Below are 20,452 nucleotides of genomic sequence, written 5' to 3'. Positions count from 1 at the left end.
TTTTTGGAGCCAGACTAGTCACTTAGGCCAGCTGTAGGACCTTGGTCTGTTTCTCCTTCAGCTGGAGCTTTTCCTCCACAATTAGTTCCGAAGCCCCGAGGGTTCAGCCTTCTTCTGCTGATGCCTGCATTGCTAGGAGAGAGAGACAGCATATATGCTGGTCCCGTTCCTAAAGCTCATCCCAAATGGCTGAAGGAGAGGGGACCCTGCCAATTCTGCAAGGGTCCTGGTCCAGGCGCTTGAAGAAATAATAATGGGATTCCACCCACACACTACTTATTCCTTGGACCATTTCCTCTCTTCCAACAGATCCTTGGCCTTTGCATATCAGACATGACAAAATCTTAAAGGGCCATGGTACATGATGGGGTGGGCTGCCCCACCAGGCACCACTACCTTTAAGGTGGCAGATCACCCCATCACATAGTGTACAGAGGGGTGGGCATCCCAACACTTCTAGCACTAATTCCTATAGTCCTGCAGCATATGATTCATTGGGTACTCACACTTGTATCCTCATAAATAAAAGCTTCCCTCCCCCAACAATTCTATGCACAAATAGTGGTAACCCCAATGTTTGCCAGAAAAACAAATAAAAAAGGATACAAACCTGGCCAAACAGAATCACCAGTCAGATTTTGCACAAATATTTGTGAATACATTTTCCCACTATTTCCCCAGCTGTACTCCAGATAGATATTTAAATGTCTGCATAATTGGCTAGCTATCAGTCTGGGTGATCAAAGAATATTTACAGACTTCAAAGGGAAACATGTCTAGTCCTGCTGGGCTAGCAGGATGGTGGGAAAGATACAGAGCCATGAGGGTGGGCATTAAAAACAGGATGAGGAAGAGGAGAGACAAATATGCTTCTAGCACACTTAGATAACAGAGCTGTAACACTAGTAAATGTTTGCCAAAAGTATTTCAAGTTTAATTTCCAAATAAATAAGTAAAATCTGATCCAACGCTCAAAAAGTATTAACATTTTAATATTAATAAGCAGCAATTTAAATTGAGCAAGTGGCAATAAAAACGATATCTTACACAGCATAGCCTGTTTTGAAACTGTCCTCTGGCCAAATATCCCAGGAGACATTAACTTAGAACTGGAGTCTGATTCTTTCAGCATCCAAGATTGGAAATGAGCATCCCAGAAGCGCTGAAAGCTGCTCAGCATTCAAGGAGCAGAAAGTCAAATGGAAAGTCTGCACCACCTCCTTTTGATTCAACTATGCAGCAATGCTAACAGACAAAAAAATTCAACAGCTTGCCTGCTTTTATGAATCCTTTGTTTATACGACGGTGTGTGCGCACTTCTATGTACAGATAGTTATATATGCAGACAATGATTGAGAGTGAAAGAAAAGAAGTGCTCCCCACGGAACAGTCTAGAGCATTCTGGTGCAGTCAGGACTTCTAAAAAGAGACACAAATAAGACTCAACTACTGAGCTGTTGACATGACTGCGAAAAAGGCTGCTAGGGCTATAACTGGTAAAAAGGAGTGTGATGGCTTTGTAGCTGCCTGTAATAATTTATGAATTCTGTATCTTGATTGGGCTATTGTGTTTTGCACTTCATGCACATATTGTGTTAAGTCTTTAGCAACATTGTCAGGAAAAGTTGCCTAGGAGGGGGAAGGGAAATCTGGATATGCCACTCTTCAAACACTTGAGGGACAATACGGGAGCCATTGGCCATGATGCACTGGCTAGATCCCTGATTGGACTTGCTAAACAAGTTTCTCCAGGAATGTCTGAGCCCCTGTTGTGGGGGAAGAGATCAGTGCCTAAGAAGGATTTAAAGACTGAGAGCTGATCTACACTGAACATGGACATTGGCATAGCTACGTTTCTCAGGGGCGTGAAAAATCCATACCCCTCAGAGACGTAACTATGCCGATCTAACCCCTGGTGTAGACAGAGCAGGGTTGATGGAAGAATTCATCTGTTGACCTAGCTACCACCTCCTGGGGAAGAGGATTAACTACAGTGATGGGAGAACCCCTTCCATTGCTGTAGTGCTTTGGTGTTGACACTCACTATAGCAGTGTAGCTGCAGCTATGACCTTGTAGTGCTGTAAGTGTAGACATAGTCTTAGACATTCTCCTGAAGATGTTAGATGGTTAAAAAGGAGACTAAGCCAGAGACTGCTGGGAAATAGTCTGACCCCTAGACTCCAGGGAGAAAGAGGTCTGGAGTTAGATATGCCTACCTAAATCCTTTAAGTAAGACAGAGAGGCATACACACTGTTTCATGATTTTAAAAATCCGTTTCTCTTGTGCTGTGTTCCTACTGTTAAGATTAAACTATACTTTGTTTGAAGAAGGTTGTTGGGGTTACTATTTCTCACAGCACCCAAAGGGAAGAACGATCGGTACTGAGTCCAGTTGGACCTGCTGAGTAATCACAGTTAGTATGCAAGGTACTGTACTACTGGGTCTGGTCTGAGAGTGAGAAAATCCCAGTATTCTGCCCCAGAGACTGAAGACCTGTAGGAGTACACTCAGAAGAGACCAGAAGAGGGGACAGAGGAGCAGCCAGCCCTTAGCTTTGGCAAGGAGCTTAACAAAGAATTGACAAAGCAAAGGTAAATTCTCCAGAAAGAAAAACACACCACTCTACATTAGTTTGCATTATATCTCCATTGGCTATTTCTTACGGCTTTAGTGACAAGTATGGATCATCAAGAATCATTTTTCTCATTTCAGTTTATGCCATTTCATTACCTAGCCAAACCGGAGTAATTCATACAAGAATTCACTATATATTATCTCCTCTGAGCTGTTCAGATTTGAACTAGATCGTACAAACAATTTCCATGTATGCAGTTTTACTGTTTAGATCAACACCAACATCCTACAGAATGCTGCTAATAGTAATTTAATGTCACTATAAAATTAGGAAGCCCAATTCTGCCCTCTGCTTTGCATGCATAGCTCCCATCTAAATTAATTGGAACCCACCCCCTGCAAGTTCATGTCAGAGCAGAATTTGGCCAGGAAAGATTTTTAACACCGAAATCAAAATATCAGTATCACTTGTAGGAAATGAGCTCAGAATTACATCTTAATGCCAGGCTCTCTACCTGTATAAACCATTTTCAATTTTAAGAAAGTGATTCCTACAAAGTGTAAATTTTGTCATAGCAATAATGATAAAAAGAGTTCTGAAATAGAAACGTTTGGGTTGGCAGGTACCCCTAGTCATCTAGATAATCTTGTAGGGTGATGGATACATTTTATTATTGCTAAACTATCTATAGAAGATGGGAGTCTAGCTTTGGGCCTTGGACCAGCAAACACTTATTCTTGTAAGCATTCCTTTTGAACTCAATGAGACTTTAGAGGCATTATCTTGGCCCTATTGAAACCAATGGAAGTTTTGCCACGGACTTCAATGGGGCCAGAATTTTACCCCTCATGCATAAAGTTACTCAAGTGTATAAGTATTTGTGGGCTCTAGGCCTTGATAGTTTGTCCCATCATTGCCTAATAGTTCTTGTAGTTAAAGTATATCCAAATTATATTTAATATTTAACTTAGACTTGAGCTGCAGCAGGGAAAACCTAAGTACTTCTTGTTCTGTCCTCTAGAACAGGTGATAGTAACTGATCCCTGTCCCCTTCACAGAGTGGCAGCTGTGATCTAGTAAACTGAGCTTGGGACTGGGAGACAGGGGACCCGATTTCCCATGGTCCTGCACCTTATGCAGCTATTTAAATCAGTGTGAGGTGGGTATAAAGCTCTACCATTCTGACTTGGTAGCATTTTATACTGGTGTAAATATCTACACCTGGTGTAGGGCAAGGGATAATGTTCTAATCCTGGTTCTGTCATTAACTTGCTGGATGCTATTGGAGTGACAAGGTAGGTGCAGGGGCTGCCCTAGACTAGCTGCCAGCAACTGGCACCCTAGGTGAACCATGCAATCGGCGCCCCCCACCCCCAAACTCCAAGGGCAGATCTAGGCTGAGGTTTTTGGTAAACTGGGAAACATTTTGCCCCTTTTTTCTTTTAATGTTTTTAAGCATTTTTTTAAACAGAGGTTTAATTATTCAGTTTGTCCATCTATCCATCTGTCCAACCAATGTTTCCAAGATCAGATAAAATAGAGACATGAAATTTTCAGAATAGATTTGTACACAACAGCTAGATGATATTTCCATCTGATTTCAAATAAAAATTCATTACAAATGTTAATTATAATTTTTATTATTACAAAACCAAACTCATCCATTATGCTATCCTGCTTTAACTGCCATTACCACCACATCCAATATAGAAAGAAATAAGAAAACTCTTCAATGAACTTTAACCTGTATTTACAAAACACTCCAAATAAAAAACACTCTGTGCTCTTAAAACATGACTTTTTCTGCTTTAAGTTATGAAAATTCAGTTACTAGTTCTTTTAGATCCAGTTTTCCAGCTATTTCATGCTCTATTGACATTGTGGCAAGTCCAACAAGTCTCTCTTGCACCATGGTTGAACACAGATATGTTTTTATCAATTTTAACTTTGAGAAGCTACGTTCCCCACTAGCTATTGAAACCGGCAAAGTTAAAAGAATGCATAGAGCTATAAAAATGTTTGGAAAACTGTCTGAGTTTATTTTCACAAACAAACTTCAGTACTTCTTCAGGAGTGGAATGTTTCTTAAGTCGTCTTGAAAAAGCCTGAAGCTCACTTTTGCAAGCTGTGGATATCATATAGAAAGCCAAATACTGACTCTAGCTGCTGCATCTATTGAAATCTTTTGTCAACTGAGTGAATAGCAGTATTAAGGACTGTGAAGTAGAAATTCACTTTGAACCTTTGTTTTGGGTTCTGAATGGGTGGGTCTCATCCTTCATATGAAAACTGCTGTTTCTTTTGCCGAATGCGAACTGGCTCTGGTTCAAATTCTGTTGGAAAGTCTATTTCTTCAGCAAGCTCGAGAGAATCTACCAGTGTTCTTTCGAACCCTTCATCTCTTCTGAATGCCTCCAGAATATTTTTAGTTTGCTGCAGTTTTTGAATAGCAGAATGTATGTTCAAGTTCTTTTCCTGAAATTGCTTACTAGTGAGGTTAATCTCGAAAAGGATATTATACCACAAAATGAGTGAAGTCACAAATTTGAACTTGGAAAGGCCATTTGCAAGAGCTTCTGCATCTGAACGTGCTGTATTGCCAGATGATCCAGTAAAGGTAGTATCATCAGAAATTTCAATTAGGGCATCATAAATGTTTCCAAGTTCATAGCAAAGAGGCTTCAAAGCATCAATGCGACTCTCCCATCTTGTCTGACTAAGTGGTTTCACAGTTAGAGAATTCACATGGCAAGTCAGAATCTCTCAATGGTGTGTTGAGCCTGAGAAAAACACATAAACACGTTGCACCAGGTCAAAGAAACTGCTTTGCCTCCAAACAGCATCTAGCAGCATCATTAACAACCAAATTCAGAGAATGCAAACTGCAAGGAATGAAAAAGACCCTAGGATTGATTTCCATCATTCTCCTTTGCACACCATTGTCTTTACCCTTCATATTACTCCCATTATGATAGCCTTGGCCACATAAGTTTTCAACAGATAACATTGTTTCAAGCTCTTGTAGAATAGTTTCAGGCATAAATGCTCCAGTCGTCTCCTTCAGTGGTAAGAAACCCAAAAAAATGTTCCTTCATGAACACTTCAACATTATCTTCATCTGCAGACTTTTCCATATCCACAAAATGAATGATCATTGTCATCTGTTCAACACAACACATTTGGTGTAGAGTCTAGTATTATTGGGAATGGGCTGCTTCTACAATTTTCTTTTTTTGTTTGGTATTTGCTAGGAGTTCATAGAATATCAGGATTGGAAGGGACCTCAGGAGGTCATCTAGTCCAACTGCCTGCTCAAAGCAGGACCAATCCCCAGATAGATTTTTGCCTCAGATCCCTAAATGGCCCCCTCAAGGATTGAACTCACAACCCTGGGTTTAGTAGGCCAATGCTCAAACCACTGAGCTATCCCTCCCCCTGTTGAAGCAGTTCATTGTGCATATTTTTTCCTAAGTAATGAACCTGTGTTTCATGATCAGTTATTTTACATAGGTGCTCCTTCATGACTAGATCAAACAAAGCTAGGTATTCAACAAATGTTAAAAAGTTTCCATTACCTGGAGTGTATAATTTTTCATTTCTACCATGGCTGCTGAATGCTAAATTTTGCCCACCAAGAACTTTCACTAAGCAATTAGACGCTTTAATATTTGTTGCCAATATTCTTCTTTTTCCTTGATTACACGTAAATTTTCTTTATCAATAGTTTTTCCTTTTTTCAATCGTAATTTAAGTTCTTTCCAATTTTGAAAACATTCCAAATGTTCTGTACTTCTTTCATGTGAAGAGAGAATTGAAGATATGTTTTTTCAGTCCTTCGAACCATTTTCAGTAAGTGATGTACCAATTGCTTGATTTCTAAACTACTTGCAGCAAAAGCAAAACATAGAGTCCTTTGACACTGAATATTGTAACGAGTTTCGATGAACTTCCTCCCCATTAATGAGTTTCCTCTTGTAATGCTGAGCAGAGAATTTTCTTTTATTTCCATCCGTAAGGAAGGGAAATTCATGAACTTGTTCGGGTCCATGTTCCACAAGAATTTGCCGCACACTGTCATCACATCTGGGCCATGAAGCTGGGTCCCTATACTGTAACTTGTTTGTAACTTCCTCATCCTTTCTTCCTTCTACTTCATTTACTTAAATTTCTGCATGTGTCTCTGAAGGTGAATAAATTTTCTCCACTTCCATATCATTCTGATGCTGTGAGCTGCCTTCATCTAGAAGTAAGTTTCCATCATCTTGAGTTTCCAAACTGCTTTTTTGTGGATGTGAGCTACCCTCATCTCAAAGTAATATACCTTCCTCTTGATGTTCCAAACTGCTTCCATGCAGATGTAAGCTAACCTCCTCTCCAAGTAAAATTCCTTCATCTGGAAACACGGAAACAAAATGACTTTTTTGACATTATAATCCAACACCGGTTGTTTGGAAAGTAATCCCCTTCCTCACAGTTACCCGCTTGGAGTGTGACGTCTTCACTTTCGTAGTCTATTAAGCGTTAACGCTGTTACTTTTCTTTTATGGACCTTATTTATTACAAGTGAACCAGTTATAACAAAGAGAAGTTAATAATTATACAGCCTGATAATAACGCTAAGGTTTAATAATGCTTAAAGATACTCATATTTTGGATTTTAATGCTGAAAGATGTTATTCTTTATTCTTTGGCACCAAGAAACACAATTTTCCACAGTATTCGCTCGATTGTTAACCATCTACTGCAACGTGTGTTAAAATGACTGTTTGACATGTATCAACTCGCGATATCTCCGCTCTACATGAATTTCTGGCTATACGACCTTGATGTATATTCGAGTTAGGTGTCACTAGCATTGCAGCTCTTGTCGCTGGCGGATGTGTTTCATTGTGGCTGAGCCATTGCTTATCAAAATTGCGGAGTGGGTCATCTTGACCCTATGTCGCAAATTGAAATTTTTTTAGCTAAAATGTTATTTTTGCAGTAAATAAAATATTTGACATATTAATAAATTCTCAGAAATGTAGAGAAATTAATTATAATTCATATTCCCTCCGTATGTGCACGGGAATTGAAATAATGACATCTTTGTTATTTTATTTCTATTTTTTTCCCATCTTTTTCATTTTTTTTTTAAATTTGATTTTTCCCCCCTCAAATTTGGCACCCCATTTAACTTGGCACTCTAGGCAACCGCCTAGTTCGCCTATATGGACGGGCCACCCCTGGGTAGGTGAAGTAATATCTTTTCACTTATTCTCTTGTCCTTATTTTCCTCATCTATAAAGTGGGGATAATTCTTAGTTACACACTTCACAGGGGTGTTTGGAGGACTAATTAGTTACTGTTTGCATAATGCTTGGAAAATGTAAAGTGCTGTATAAGTGCAAAATACTTGAATCCCTTTATGTATGTGCAGACCATGATGGCTGTTCTCAGTTTTCTTTTGTCTAGACAGAAAATACAACCAGTTCTCATAATTCACAGAATACAGCAGTATTCGAGGAAAATGTAGTTCTCAAAAAGTCTGGAAGGGTCCGTGAGATTCTACAAAGGCCCAGAACATTTTAGGAAGTTAGTGAAAAATGAATCTGCATACGGAATACCTGAAACATTTTACTTCAAACATTCTATTTTCCCTTTTGTCGCAAACAAAAATAACACCCTGAGACCAGCGCACCCCAAGCCTGGCACCCCAGGCGGTTGTCTGGGTCGCCTGCCCCTAAATCCAACCCTGCTTCCAAGTGAAAAATGAGGCCGTACTCATGACTTAACAAGATGAACCTTTCCTACTCTGTTTATCCAGTTATCTGTACTGGCTGGTGACAAGGAGTGATGGGGCCATGACCCTATTTTCTCCCTGCCTTTTTTGTGCTGGCTAGGACCTTCAGAACACTAAGAGGAAGCAGCCTGTACACTGCAGGAAGCACGAAGAATGCAACAGTGCCTGATGACTGAGTGGGTTATTCTGATCAATAAGTATGGTAGACTACACTATGTGCAAGGTGCTTTCCAAACACTCAGAAAGAATGGCCTCTGCTCTGAAGAGCTCCCTCACTGTCTACGAGGAGGAGGGTGTGAAAGGCACGGGGAGGCTTCTTACAATCACCCTCCTTCCCATGTGCACAGGAGCGAGGCACAATATAGCCTTAAAACTTCTGGCCAAGATTTTAAAAGATGAGTGCCTAATGTTAAGCTCCTAAATCCATAGTTAGGTGTCTAATGAAGAAGCTCCCAGTTTTTCTAATCAAATGTTCTGAAGGTTAAATATAAAGAACTTATTAAATTTCTTCTGTGCCTATTCCTTTTTCTTGAGACATTTTTATTGGCTCAATTTTGGAGAGGCTGTGGAGAAATGGGTTTCCATCTGACTGTTTGGGGGCAGTGTCCACTGATTCAGGACTTTGGGGACAAGTGGTTGCCATTTTATGTATTTCTCAGGTCCCCAGCAGACATACATTGCCAATCCCTATGCCCAAAGAGAGTCCATTATTAATTATTGCTGTTGGAGCAATGGGTGTGAGTGAACCTAGGAAGAGGAGTCTCCTGTTGCGGATCAGTGTGTTTAGGATGGAGTAGGGAGAGGACTGCAAACTTTCTAGACTCTCTCGCAGACTGATATTCACGCTACATAAAGGAATGGAACAGAGAGATGATACAAGACACCATAAAGTCCCTGTTGGCTCCAGCAGCATCCCTTTCTGGGGGGCATGGGGAGGGAGAGAGGAGCACAAAAGTTTGCCTTGCTTATCCTGTGTGTGTGTGTGTGTGTGTGTGAGAGAGAGAGACCATGATCCTGCGCTGATCCATGCACGACTCCCCCAAAGCCAGCTAACCCCAAAAGTAAATGATTGGGATTGAAAAATTTGGAGGGGGGGGGGATTGAAATTCCCAGATAAGGCCAAGCTATCCTGAGACTGGCTTCCCATCTTAGCCCAAGATGGGGGGTCCCTGCAGGGCAGGCTCAAGATCCATGATGGGGGCAGTGTCTGAGAGTGTGCTGGGGAAGGTGAAGCTTCCATGCCTTTACAGCTTACAGCCCTCCATGGCGGAGGCAGTATCTCGCCCCTCCAGGGCAGCGGGTGGGAGGGGCGCAGAGTGTTGCCGGGCAGCCTGGAATGCTGGGGCTGGATGGCAGTTTAACTGACAGATGGGGATGGCAGTTTAACTGACAGATGGAATTGCCTTGTGCACCCCATGCACAGAGAGCAGGAGGAGTGAGCATGGCGGAGCTGATGCATGCGTCGCTCCCCCCCACAAGCTTAGGAGAGGAGGTGACTATAACAGGCTGGCAGCATTTGCCTGTAATAACCCATTAGCCGGTGTGGAGCCTTAGTGGGTTCTTGTGGTTTGCTGAGGCAGGGGTCGCATTACCCAGCCCGCTGACAAGGGAGGGAGGTGGGGGTGGATCTCTGGGGAGACAGGAGCCAGGGCTGAGCAGCAGTGAGGGAAGAGACTTTAGGGCAGCTAAGACTAAGGAGGAGCCAGGTTGGGTGCTACCTTGCTGGATATTTCTGAGAGCAGGAGGGGTGAGCGTGGCCAGAGCTGACGCACACATCACTGCCCCGCCCAGCACAGCCCGGCGTTAACATCCTGACATGTTACAGGAGGGCCCGTCCTCTGTTGCCCTAAAGCAGTGCAACTCACTGGCCCACCGGAGATACCCTGAGATTAACTCCCCTTGTTGCTCCCATTGCAGAGGGGTCCCATCCCTGCAGGGCAGGGCCAGGAGGAAGTGGGATGAAGCTCAGGCGAGATGCTTCCACTGAGGCCCGGTCTACTCCTAAAACATAGGATGACCTAGCTATGCTGCTCAGGGGTGTGAAATATCCACACCCTGAGAAAGATAATTAAACCAACCTTCGCCCAGCTGTAGACACTGCTAGACTGACGGAAGAATTCTTCCATCAACCTAGCTACCACCTCTTGAGGGGGGTGGATTTACCACAATGATGGAAAAATCCCTTCCATTGCTGTAGCAAGTGTCTGCACCACCACGCTATGGCAGCATAGCTGCAGTGCCATAGCTGTGTTGCTGTAGCACTTGTAGTGTAGACATACTCTGAGAGACCAGTGTGTGTTTGGAGCCCCAGCGAGTGACCTGTGTTTGCACTGTACGGCCCCGAAGGGTCCCATTGCAGAAGCAGTTTGGAGGGGTCTGAAGGGGTGACTTGTAACCTGACTCAATAAGACCCTAGCTATTGTGGGGATGGGCGCCCATTACATACATAACATAAAGGGACAGATTGTAGTCAGATAAAAGCAAACGGATATTCATTGTGGGTGCTGTGTATATAAGAATCCCAGGGGGAGAGGGAGGAATCCTATGGAAATAGCATGATGGACCTGAAAGTGAATCCTAGGAGTGAGGTCCTGTTGAGGGAGCAGGGTGGATGCTGGAAGGCTGAAACCCTGCAAAATGGGAACCTATTGGGTGATTAGTGTGAAGCCCCTGGAGAATGATGGAAGCAGCGCGCGTGCCTGCCCGCAGGGATGAATCAGAAATGGGAGGAGGTCCTATCAGGGGAAAGCCAGAGAGAGAGGGCATCATTTTGGAGTAGCCAGGAGGGTGCTATGAGGGTAAAGTCCAGGAAAAGGGGTTTCCACTGGGAGAGAAGCTTTTTGCTCTGTGTTTGTGCAGCACCTAACACAATGGAGTCCTGGTCTGTGTCTAGGCTCAATAATACAAATAAAATAAATCAATTTGAGGAGAGAAATGCTAGTGCTGGGGGTTGAAGATCAGAAAATAATGATTTATCTCAGGGAAGAGTCTGTGGGGAAAAGCAGGTAAGTGAGGTCTTATTGGGCTTGTGCAGTGTATGTTTGTGTGCAGGTATGTGAATGAACTCCAGCTGGGAGATAGCTGGATGTGAACTGGGGTTAATCCAGGAGATGTCTGGGAGAGGCGGTTTTATGGCGAAAGCATTTTATATATTATGGGGGAAAGGGAGAAGAGGATGGGGAATTTGAAGCCCAGGGCCCTGCAGCAGAACAGCTCACCACCTATTCAGCTTCTCTTTCTTTGTTTCTCCCAGGAATTGTTCTTCCAAAAGGTTCTACTCCAGTTGCTCTTAGACCCCTACTGCTTCAGCCAATATGAAGCCAGTTCCACTGAACTCACTCCACTCTATGTCCACAATATGCAGCACGGAGATGATTCTAAAAGCCATTTGGTAGCTCCAGAGCAGCTCGAGGATGAGAATGGGATCCAATTTCATATCCACCAGGCAAACGGCATCAGGATCTGTGACCGCTTCCTGCTTGGCCTCTGCAAAGGGGAGAGATGCCAGCTTCACCACACATGCTACCCTTACCACTGGCAGGTGATGCGGAAGAAGAAAGGAGTGTGGCAGAGCATGAATGAATTGGCTCAGCAGCACCTGGAGAAACTTTACAGCAATGTAAATGACTCACTAGTTACACTGGTGGAAAAGTAAGTGACAGAAAAACTCCAGACCCAACTTCTCCTAGAAGGCAACTCTTAGCTGCTCTTGTCCTAGACAACCCCCTCCCCCCACACACCCAACTGGAATAGTGGTGCTTTAGAAGTAGAAAGTTCATAACTACTCCAGTCATGCCCTATCCCAACAGGGGGTGCTTATGGAATAGTGCAGGAGCACTAATTCTAGGGAGATCATAGCGAAGGCTAAGATTTCGTCATAGTTATTTTTAGTAAAAGTCACAGACAGGTCATGGGCAATAAACAAAAATTCATGGAAACTGTGACCTGTCTGTGACTTTTGGTGTTGCAGCTCCATGGTTTCCCCCACCACCGTGGTGGGTGGCAGCTGCAGGGTTCCCCCTCCCTCCCCTCACGCAAGGCTGTCGCCAGCCACTGGAACCCTGAGGAGGGTCCCCTGAGGAAGCTGTCACCTGTGGCTGGAACCCTGCGGGGGGACCCTGAGGAGGCTGTCGCCTATCACTGGAACCCTGCCAAAGCCCTGCTGGTTGCCAGCTTCAGTCCCACAGCCCCAGGGGCTGAGGCAGAAAATGTCATAAAGGTCTCTGGAAGTCACAGATTCTGTGACTTCTGTGACCTCCATGACATAAATGACATGACATTGATCATAGCTACTCCAATCTCAGCCTTTCCCAGCTACAGACGCAATATGGTACAGGGCAACTGTCTGTAGACTCAGACCATGTCCACACAACAGCTACAACTGCAATTTTGTTACTGGTTAGAGGCATGCTCCATTTAATCTGTTACAATCAGGGCCGGCTCCAGGCACCAGCCTGGCAAGCAGGTGCTTGGGGCGGCCACTCCGGAGAGGGATGGCAGGTCCAGCCATTCGGCGGCAATTCGGCGGACGGTCCCTCACTCCCGCTCGGAGCGAAGGACCTTCCGCCAAATTGCCGCCGCAGATCGCGATCACGGCTTTTGTTTTTTTTGGGCTGCTTGGGGCGGCCAAAACCCTGGAGCCGGCCCTGGTTACAATGTAAACAGTTTGGGTTGTATCCATTCAACTGCTTTTCTGCCATCACAACTGTGATTTTGCATCAATAAATAATGCTCTGCCTAGCCATGTTTTTATGAGCCTATTCTAGGAAACTACACCACAGTGCCCAAAATGCAATAGGGGCACCAAGGCAGTGGGTATTTTTTTTAACCCACACATGCTTTCTGAGTAGGATTATCAGATTTCATATGCAATCCCATAATCCTGCTTCAAAGGTTGCAGTGTCCATTTTCCATCATGCAAACCAACCAGGTACTTCAGTGAGATCTATCCTCCAGCTTCTGGAGATTTTTATTCTTCCAGACTGTCAAGCAGCAATGATACCAGAATACAAAACACTCTGAGGTGGTTCCTGAAAAGGAGGCAGAGCTAAATGAATTACATACATTGCTTGTGATTTAGGACTAAGAACAATGAATGTCAGGAAAGTTCTCCATGGTCCCAGATGAATATTTTAAAGAAGTTACAAACCAAGACATCATTTGTACATTGGCCAAGTCGAGACTCCAGTAACAGACTCTGCAGCAGCAGCAGTTAGCACCAGTGTTGGCACCCTGACCCCATTACCTAAATAAACTGTAGGCTAACTCATCAATCAACTACATAACATTTTTTTAAGTGTGACTTGTTTGCAGTATTATGGAGAGATGGGAGCCATGGGCCAGCAGTATCAAAGGGCACATCCATCCTTAACTTGTACTTTGGGTAAATATAGGCTGCAGGTATGGAGAGAGAAAAAACGTTTTCTGTGCTAGGCACTTGGAAGGGTGGAGTTTCCATGCTCACATGAGGACAGTTCTGCCAGCACAGTAACAAGACCACTGAGCATGCACAGGAGCCATTGATATGTTACTGCTTTACCCCAAGTGCATCCATACCACAAATTGCATTTAGAAACATGCAATAGTAAGGGTGTAAAAATAATACCTGAATCATACACATCCTCACTCCGTGTTCCCTATCCTCCAATAGTTCCTCTGCTTTGGGTTCCTGGCTGTCCGTAAGATTCACTAATTCTGTGGTCAGTCTGGTTAGGAGCACTCACACTAGGGTGACCAGATGTCCTGATTTTATAGGGACAGTCCTGATTTTTGGGTCTTTTTCTTATATAGGCTTCTATTAGCCCTCACCCCCTGCCCTGATTTTTCACACTTGCTGTCTGGTCGCCCTAACTCACACATAGTTGCCAGAAACTGGATTGAGCCTTCGAAGACTTTTTCCCAGCAGTGCATGGCAGTCTGTCAGATATCTACCACTCTCTGCAAGATGATCAAAGATCTACTGTTACATCTTCTGACTGAGTTTTGCTAAATTCAAAATGGACAAGATGTCCTCCTCTTTCCAATACCTAGAAATCCTTGGTCCAAAGTAGGGATCAAGACCTATGTCTTAACTTTTCCACAATAGGGAAGTAGTAGATGTTCTTAGATATTAAGTGCTGGGCGGCAGCAAACAACCCTAATATAGATAGATGCAGGAGTTTTGTAATTCATGAATCTGAATAGTGTGAATTCTATGTCCAGTAAAACAAATTACAAACATTTTTAAATCAGCCTGTTTCCAGCTGACATAGCCATGGAAGAGATAATCAAGTAATTAGTGGGTTGGACCATACAGCAAAACTAACATAAATCTAATTAGTAACAGGAAAAGATCCATCTGCCAGATCAGGAAATTAGCAATGATAGTACCCAGTTCAAATTAACACACTATTCACTGATTATTAACCTTGTGCTGTTTTTAGGCAACTACACCCTCTAACTGGTTAAAAGAAGGGTAAAATTTGTTGTATGGATTAGGGTTGCCAGGGTGTCTGGTTTTCGACTGGAACGCCCGGTCAAAAAGGGAACCTGGCGGCTCCGGTCAGCACTGCCAACCAGGCCGTTAAAAGTCCGGTCAACGGTGCTGCGAGGCTAAGGCAGGCTAGTCCCTACCTGTCCTGTCTCCGCAATGCACCCCAGAAGCGGCCAGCACGTTCAGCTCCTAGGCAAGGGGACCAGGGAGCTCCATGCACTGTCCCCGCCCTGAGCACCGTCTCCATATTCCCATTGGCCAGGAACCATGGCCAATGGGAGCTGTGAGGGTGGTGTCTGCAGGCAAGAGCAGCGCACTGAGCCTCATGGCCCCTGCACCTAGGAGCCGGACCTGCTGGCCGCTTCTGGGGCACAGCGCAGGGCCAGGGCAGGCAGGGCGCCTGCCTTAGCCCCGCTGCGCTGCCAACTGGGAGCCACCTGAAGTAAGCCCGTGCCCCAAGCCCAAGCCCCAACCCCCTGACCCAGTCTCCCCAAACCTGGAACCCCCTCCCACGCCCCCAAACCCCTCATCCCCAGCCCCACCCCAGAGCCTGCACCCCCAGCAGGAGCCCTCACCCCCTCCTGCACCCTAACCCCCTGCTTCAACCCACAGCCCTCTCCTGCACTCTGAATCCCTCTGCCCCAACCCCCAGCATGGAGCCCACTCCTGCACCCCAACCCCCTGATCACTATCCCCATCCCAGAGCCCGTGCTCTCAGCAGGAGCCCTCACCCCCACCTGCACCCCAACCCCCTGCCCCAACCCGCAGCCCCCTCCCGCACTCAGTCCCTCGGCCCCACCCTAAACCCCATCCTGCACCCCAAACCCCTCATCCGTGGCCCCACCCCAGAGCCTGCACCCTCAGTTAGAGCCCTCACCCCCCCATACCCCAGCACCCTGCCCCAGCCCCAGCCCAGTGAAAGTGAGTGAGGGTGGGGGAGAGCCAGCCACCAAGGGAGGGGGAATGTAGTGAGTGGGGGTGGGGCCTCGGGGATGGGGCTGGGCTACGGTGTTCGGTTTTGTGTGTTTAGAAAGTTGGCAACCCTAGTATGGATGTGGTTTCAGATAGTCCAACTTTGGTAATATTCAACCATAAAAGCTAGAAAATTAATTTAAAAAGGAAGTAGTTTCTATGCTGCAGATTCTGATTGTGAGATGTGAGAGAGCAGCTTGTCCCACTACCCCAGCCTGAAATCTGGTTGTACATAGTCCTATAAGAGCACATTCTTTTTGGATGTGCTGTAGGAAGCAACGCAGGAGCACTGGCTGTATGGGGAGCTCCAAACTACTCTGTTCTCAGCATCTCTCAGCAGGAGGTGCTGTGGGGTATGGTGCAAGAGTAATGATGCTTGCTCGTGCTTCAACACCAGTTTCTTTCAGCAGGAGAATCTCTTCCAAGTTCTGTTTCTTCCACAGGGATGGTTCAAAAGGCAAAGTCAACCTAAATGTGATGGAACAGTACTCCTTTGGTCCTTATGGCAAAATACAGCGACTCTCCAACACCCATGATCCACAGCAGAACCCACATCTCCACACAGAGTGGCACATGTATTGGCTTGATGAAACCAATTGGAAGGAATATGAGGAGGTCAGGAGAGAAAGAGGCAAAGGTGATGCCCTCCAGGGCAGAGTTGGGAGTTGCAATGTGGGAAGTAGTGTATGAGAGTAGAACTGGATTATTATAGGAAAACTGGCCTTCTTCCTTATCATTTTCTGATTCCATCTCTTCTCCCCCTCCCCCCAATTTCTCTCTCTGCATAGCCAATTTCCCAAGAAATCATTAATGCCTTTGACAGTGGCTTACAAAGCTATAGCTTCAGTCACGAAGGCCAACAGTATACTCTAGATTTGAAGAACCTTATACAAACTAACTCAACAACAGAACAAAAGTCATCCATTCAGCGCCATCCTGCCTACCACACACCTATCGACATGGTTCCACATCTGCGGTAAGTAACTCCACCTGCAATACTCCCTCTAAAAAAATGTAAGTGGCATTCAGATAATTATATAGGGAACTGGTGAGGGCACCTATATATTTAAATTGCTTAACACATTCTATTGTAAAGGATTATTGTGATGTTTTGAGAGAAGTTCTCACACATCCATTGTTTTTAGCAGGCCTTTGATATAAAGCAGAGAGAAAGCCCTTTGGGCCAAACAAGATGTTTAATTCGACCCAAAACATCTTTTTGATTCACCAAAATTTTTCACAATTTTTAGATTTGGTTCAACCAAACCAACTTTTTTGGGAGGGAGTGGAAGGGTAATGCCAGCAAACTGAAAAAATCAGTTTTTTGCCCAGCTCTAGTTGCAATGTCAAGAATTTGAAAGTTATGAAAGCCTGTGCAACCTTAATTCATCCTCTTTGTACATATGCATTATGACCGGGAAACTTTGAAATTAGTTTTTTTGTAAGTAATTATCATATATAATACAGTAGTGCCGAGATCAAGATTTGGGCCCCTGTGCTAGGCACTCTACAAACACAGTAAGACAGTCTCTGCCTCAAAGATCTTATAGTCTAAATTAAAACAAGGTGGAACATGGGGGTGTGAGGCTAGGATGGGAAGATGAAGGTAACCAGAACATATTAAAACCAAACAAATATTTGTCCTATTCTCTTCTTAGGACACTCCCAAATGGTTGTAGGGGACATCTCAATCCTTATGCTGCCAACATCCCTGGGGAGGATCCCACTGATGGGTACTCTGGACCATATCCTGCATCATGGATCTCATGCCCCTCAGAAGGACCCACTTATGTGCAACGTGAAATAGCACCATCAGAAGCAGTGTACAGCACAGTTTATACTCTCTTCCACAAATCTCTCTCAGAGGATACATTTCTGGTGTTAGGGATTTACAGGATCAGGCAGGAGTATCTTTGGCAAAAATACAGCAGGTATAAAGAGGAATACAGAGTTGGTGCTAGGCATAAGCAGATTAAGCAATTGCTTAGGGCTCCGAGCAGCTCAAGGAGGCCCCCCATTAATTATTAGTATGTGTTGGGGGGGGGAGGGGGATATTCCTGCTTAGGGCCCCCAGTGGGCTAAACCCAGCACTGGAGGAATACATGAGGTTATAGAATGTACCATGGGATCTAGGTTGGGAATAGTGCATTGCAGATCCTGGTGTCCTCAAAAATCTTGGAACCTGAATCTCAGATGTGCTAGTACCCTAGAAAGAAGATCCTGCTGTGCTTGGTGGCAAACCATAGATCTTATCACTAATAAACTGAATGCAGATCCTACTGTACTAGAGTGAACATGTTTGTCAGTGGGTGAATCTTAATGCACTGGTGAGTGCATAATGGCTTTTGATGGGTGATCTTTGAGCTTGGGTGGAGTAGAACTTGTGCACAACAGTGATCATACACAGGTGTGGGTGTGATTAGTTATGTGGGGTGTCTTGTGCTCTCTCAAATGATAGCTGACTGAAACCTTAGTGCTTAGAATTCAGGATTTGTTTTTTTAGATATTGAGTAAGCAGGGAGGAATGAGAACATAAAAGTAGGACTAGGTCTCCAATTCTGTCCCAGCCCCTTAGCAAATGTTCCCTCACAGCAGTAACCATAACTCTGTGTTTGTGTTCTTTTCTCTGCTCAGTCAGAAGGAAATAATGTCCCGAGGACTCTCAACAGAAGAGAAAAAACAGCTAGAACAGCATCTCTTCCATGGCCCCTCAGCAGACAGCAAGAACTCCATCTGTCAGGTGGGCTTTGACCCTCGTCTCTCAGGACAGCATCTTGCTGCCTTTGGCAAAGGCAGCTATTTTGTCAAGAACGCCCAGTACTCAAATGGATTTTGTACAGCATGCAAGGCTGGGCTGCGCTATATGTTTCTGGCAAAGGTCCTGGTGGGAAAGTCTGCTGTAGGGAATGCTAGTTACTGTCAACCCCCAACAATAAGGTCTAGTGGCCCACCCTTTGATTCATCTGTTGATTCCACTTCCAGCATCTACGTGATCTTTAACAGTAGCCAGTCCTACCCATATTTCCTGATCCGCTACAAGCTGTTTTCCGACCCTGTTGCAACAGATGGTTCATAATTAGAGCTGGCCAAAAAATTTTGTGCACAACTTTTTTTTTTCCCCACTGAAAAATGCAGATTCAGGTCAACTGAAACAATTTGCAAATTCAGGTCAGTTTCAGTGAATTGTTTCAGTCACGGGAAAAGAATTTCAGAAACGTCAGAACAGTTCATTTCTGGAATGAAACATTTCAACTTTTCTTTTTTGGAAAGATGTTTCATTTCAGATTTTCCCTCAATGGTATTTAAAAACACTTCAAACCCCTCAAAATCAAAATGAAACGTTGATATTTTGGTTCATAGAAACATTTTGTTTCAGGTTGACCCAAAGCATCCCCCCCCCCATTTTTCTGGTTTGGCCACTGAATCAGAAATCAGTTATTCATACTGCTCTATTCATAAAGCATTTGATACAAAGAACAACCCTCATGGTGGCTTTGCTGATCAGAACAACCACCCCAGGGGTGTCGGGATCTGTTTTGTGTCCTCCACACTCCTCTCATTAAAGCATACGCCTTCTAAAATGTTCAGTAAAACATCCCAGGGGCATACGCAGCAAGGGTTTGCTACCGGTGCATGTGACCTTTCCAATATACATTATCAGAGAGTCTCCCTTTGTTCCTCTTAGAATCCTGACAGTCTACTCCACCCCTTCCCACCCTGACTTCCACTTCATTGTTGGTATCTCTTTGGGTATGTCTACACAACAGCTGTTTAAAATAACAGTTTAATTCCCAGCTCAGGTACAGATACATGAACTAGCACACTAAAAACAGCAGCGTAGTTGCCGTGGCACAGGTGGCAGCTCGGCCTAGCCACCCGAGTACACACCCAGGAGGTTGGACGGGATTGTATTTGGACAGCTAGCCCAAGCCGCTGTCTGTGTCACCATGCCACGGTGTTATTTTTAGGCACTAGCTCAAGCAGAGCTAGCGCGTGTATGTCTACCCACACTGAGAATCACACCTCCCAGCTGCTGCATAGACATACCCTTTCTGTGTTAGCTACATTGAGATGAGAACACCTGCACAGGACCCACCACCAGAAGCCATTCAAATGCGGTTTTATTCACAGGCCAGAAGAAGGAACCCTTCCCTCCTGGATTTCTTGTGGGTTTTAAAGAATATCTTTTCCCCAACAATTGCAATATAGAAAAGTTCTGGCTTATAAAATACTATTCTCCTTCCCTCCCACACATGCTCCAAAATACCCTCCCCTGCCCTGTTCTTTACTGATCACAGTTACATGTTGTCATATTGCTTGCTAAGGTCTCCTGTTTCAGTGGTTGTTTTAAAAATACTGCTACTCTGCTATTTAGAACTGTTTGCATTTTTTTGCTTTTAAATCAATTAGATGTGTGATATTTGTTTAAGGAATTGTGTGTGAGAGAGAGTGAGAGAGAGAAAGAGAGACGGTGTGAGGACAAATACAAGAGATTATGTGGGAGTGGATGTTAAGCGATTTCCTGTGTCTGATGGATCATGTGGAGATAGGGTGACCAGACAGCAAGTGTGAAAAATCGGGATGGGGGTAGGGGGTAATAGGAGCCTATATAAGAAAAAGACCCAAAAATCGGGACTGTCCCTATAAAA

The 20,452-nt window shown here is 44.4% G+C and overlaps 1 protein-coding gene across 1 annotated transcript; it reads left to right on the top strand.

The window, feature by feature from the left end:
- The first annotated feature begins 9,800 nt into the window (after positions 1 to 9,800).
- LOC113406359 (protein mono-ADP-ribosyltransferase TIPARP-like) lies at positions 9,801 to 18,879 on the top strand. The gene is made up of 6 exons (XM_029911292.1): positions 9,801 to 9,881; positions 11,613 to 12,010; positions 16,247 to 16,418; positions 16,592 to 16,779; positions 17,462 to 17,734; positions 18,438 to 18,879. Exons 1-6 carry the CDS (start codon positions 9,801 to 9,803, stop codon positions 18,877 to 18,879), a joined length of 1,554 nt encoding a protein of 517 aa, XP_029767152.1.
- The last annotated feature ends 1,573 nt before the right edge of the window (positions 18,880 to 20,452 follow it).

Source organism: Terrapene carolina, unplaced genomic scaffold, assembly GCF_002925995.2.
Source record: "Terrapene carolina triunguis isolate 2854851 unplaced genomic scaffold, T_m_triunguis-2.0 Scaffold26, whole genome shotgun sequence".
Lineage (NCBI taxonomy): Eukaryota > Metazoa > Chordata > Testudines > Emydidae > Terrapene > Terrapene triunguis.
The sequence above is the reverse complement of the archived record's forward strand: the minus strand, read 5'-3'. Positions and strand labels throughout refer to the sequence as shown.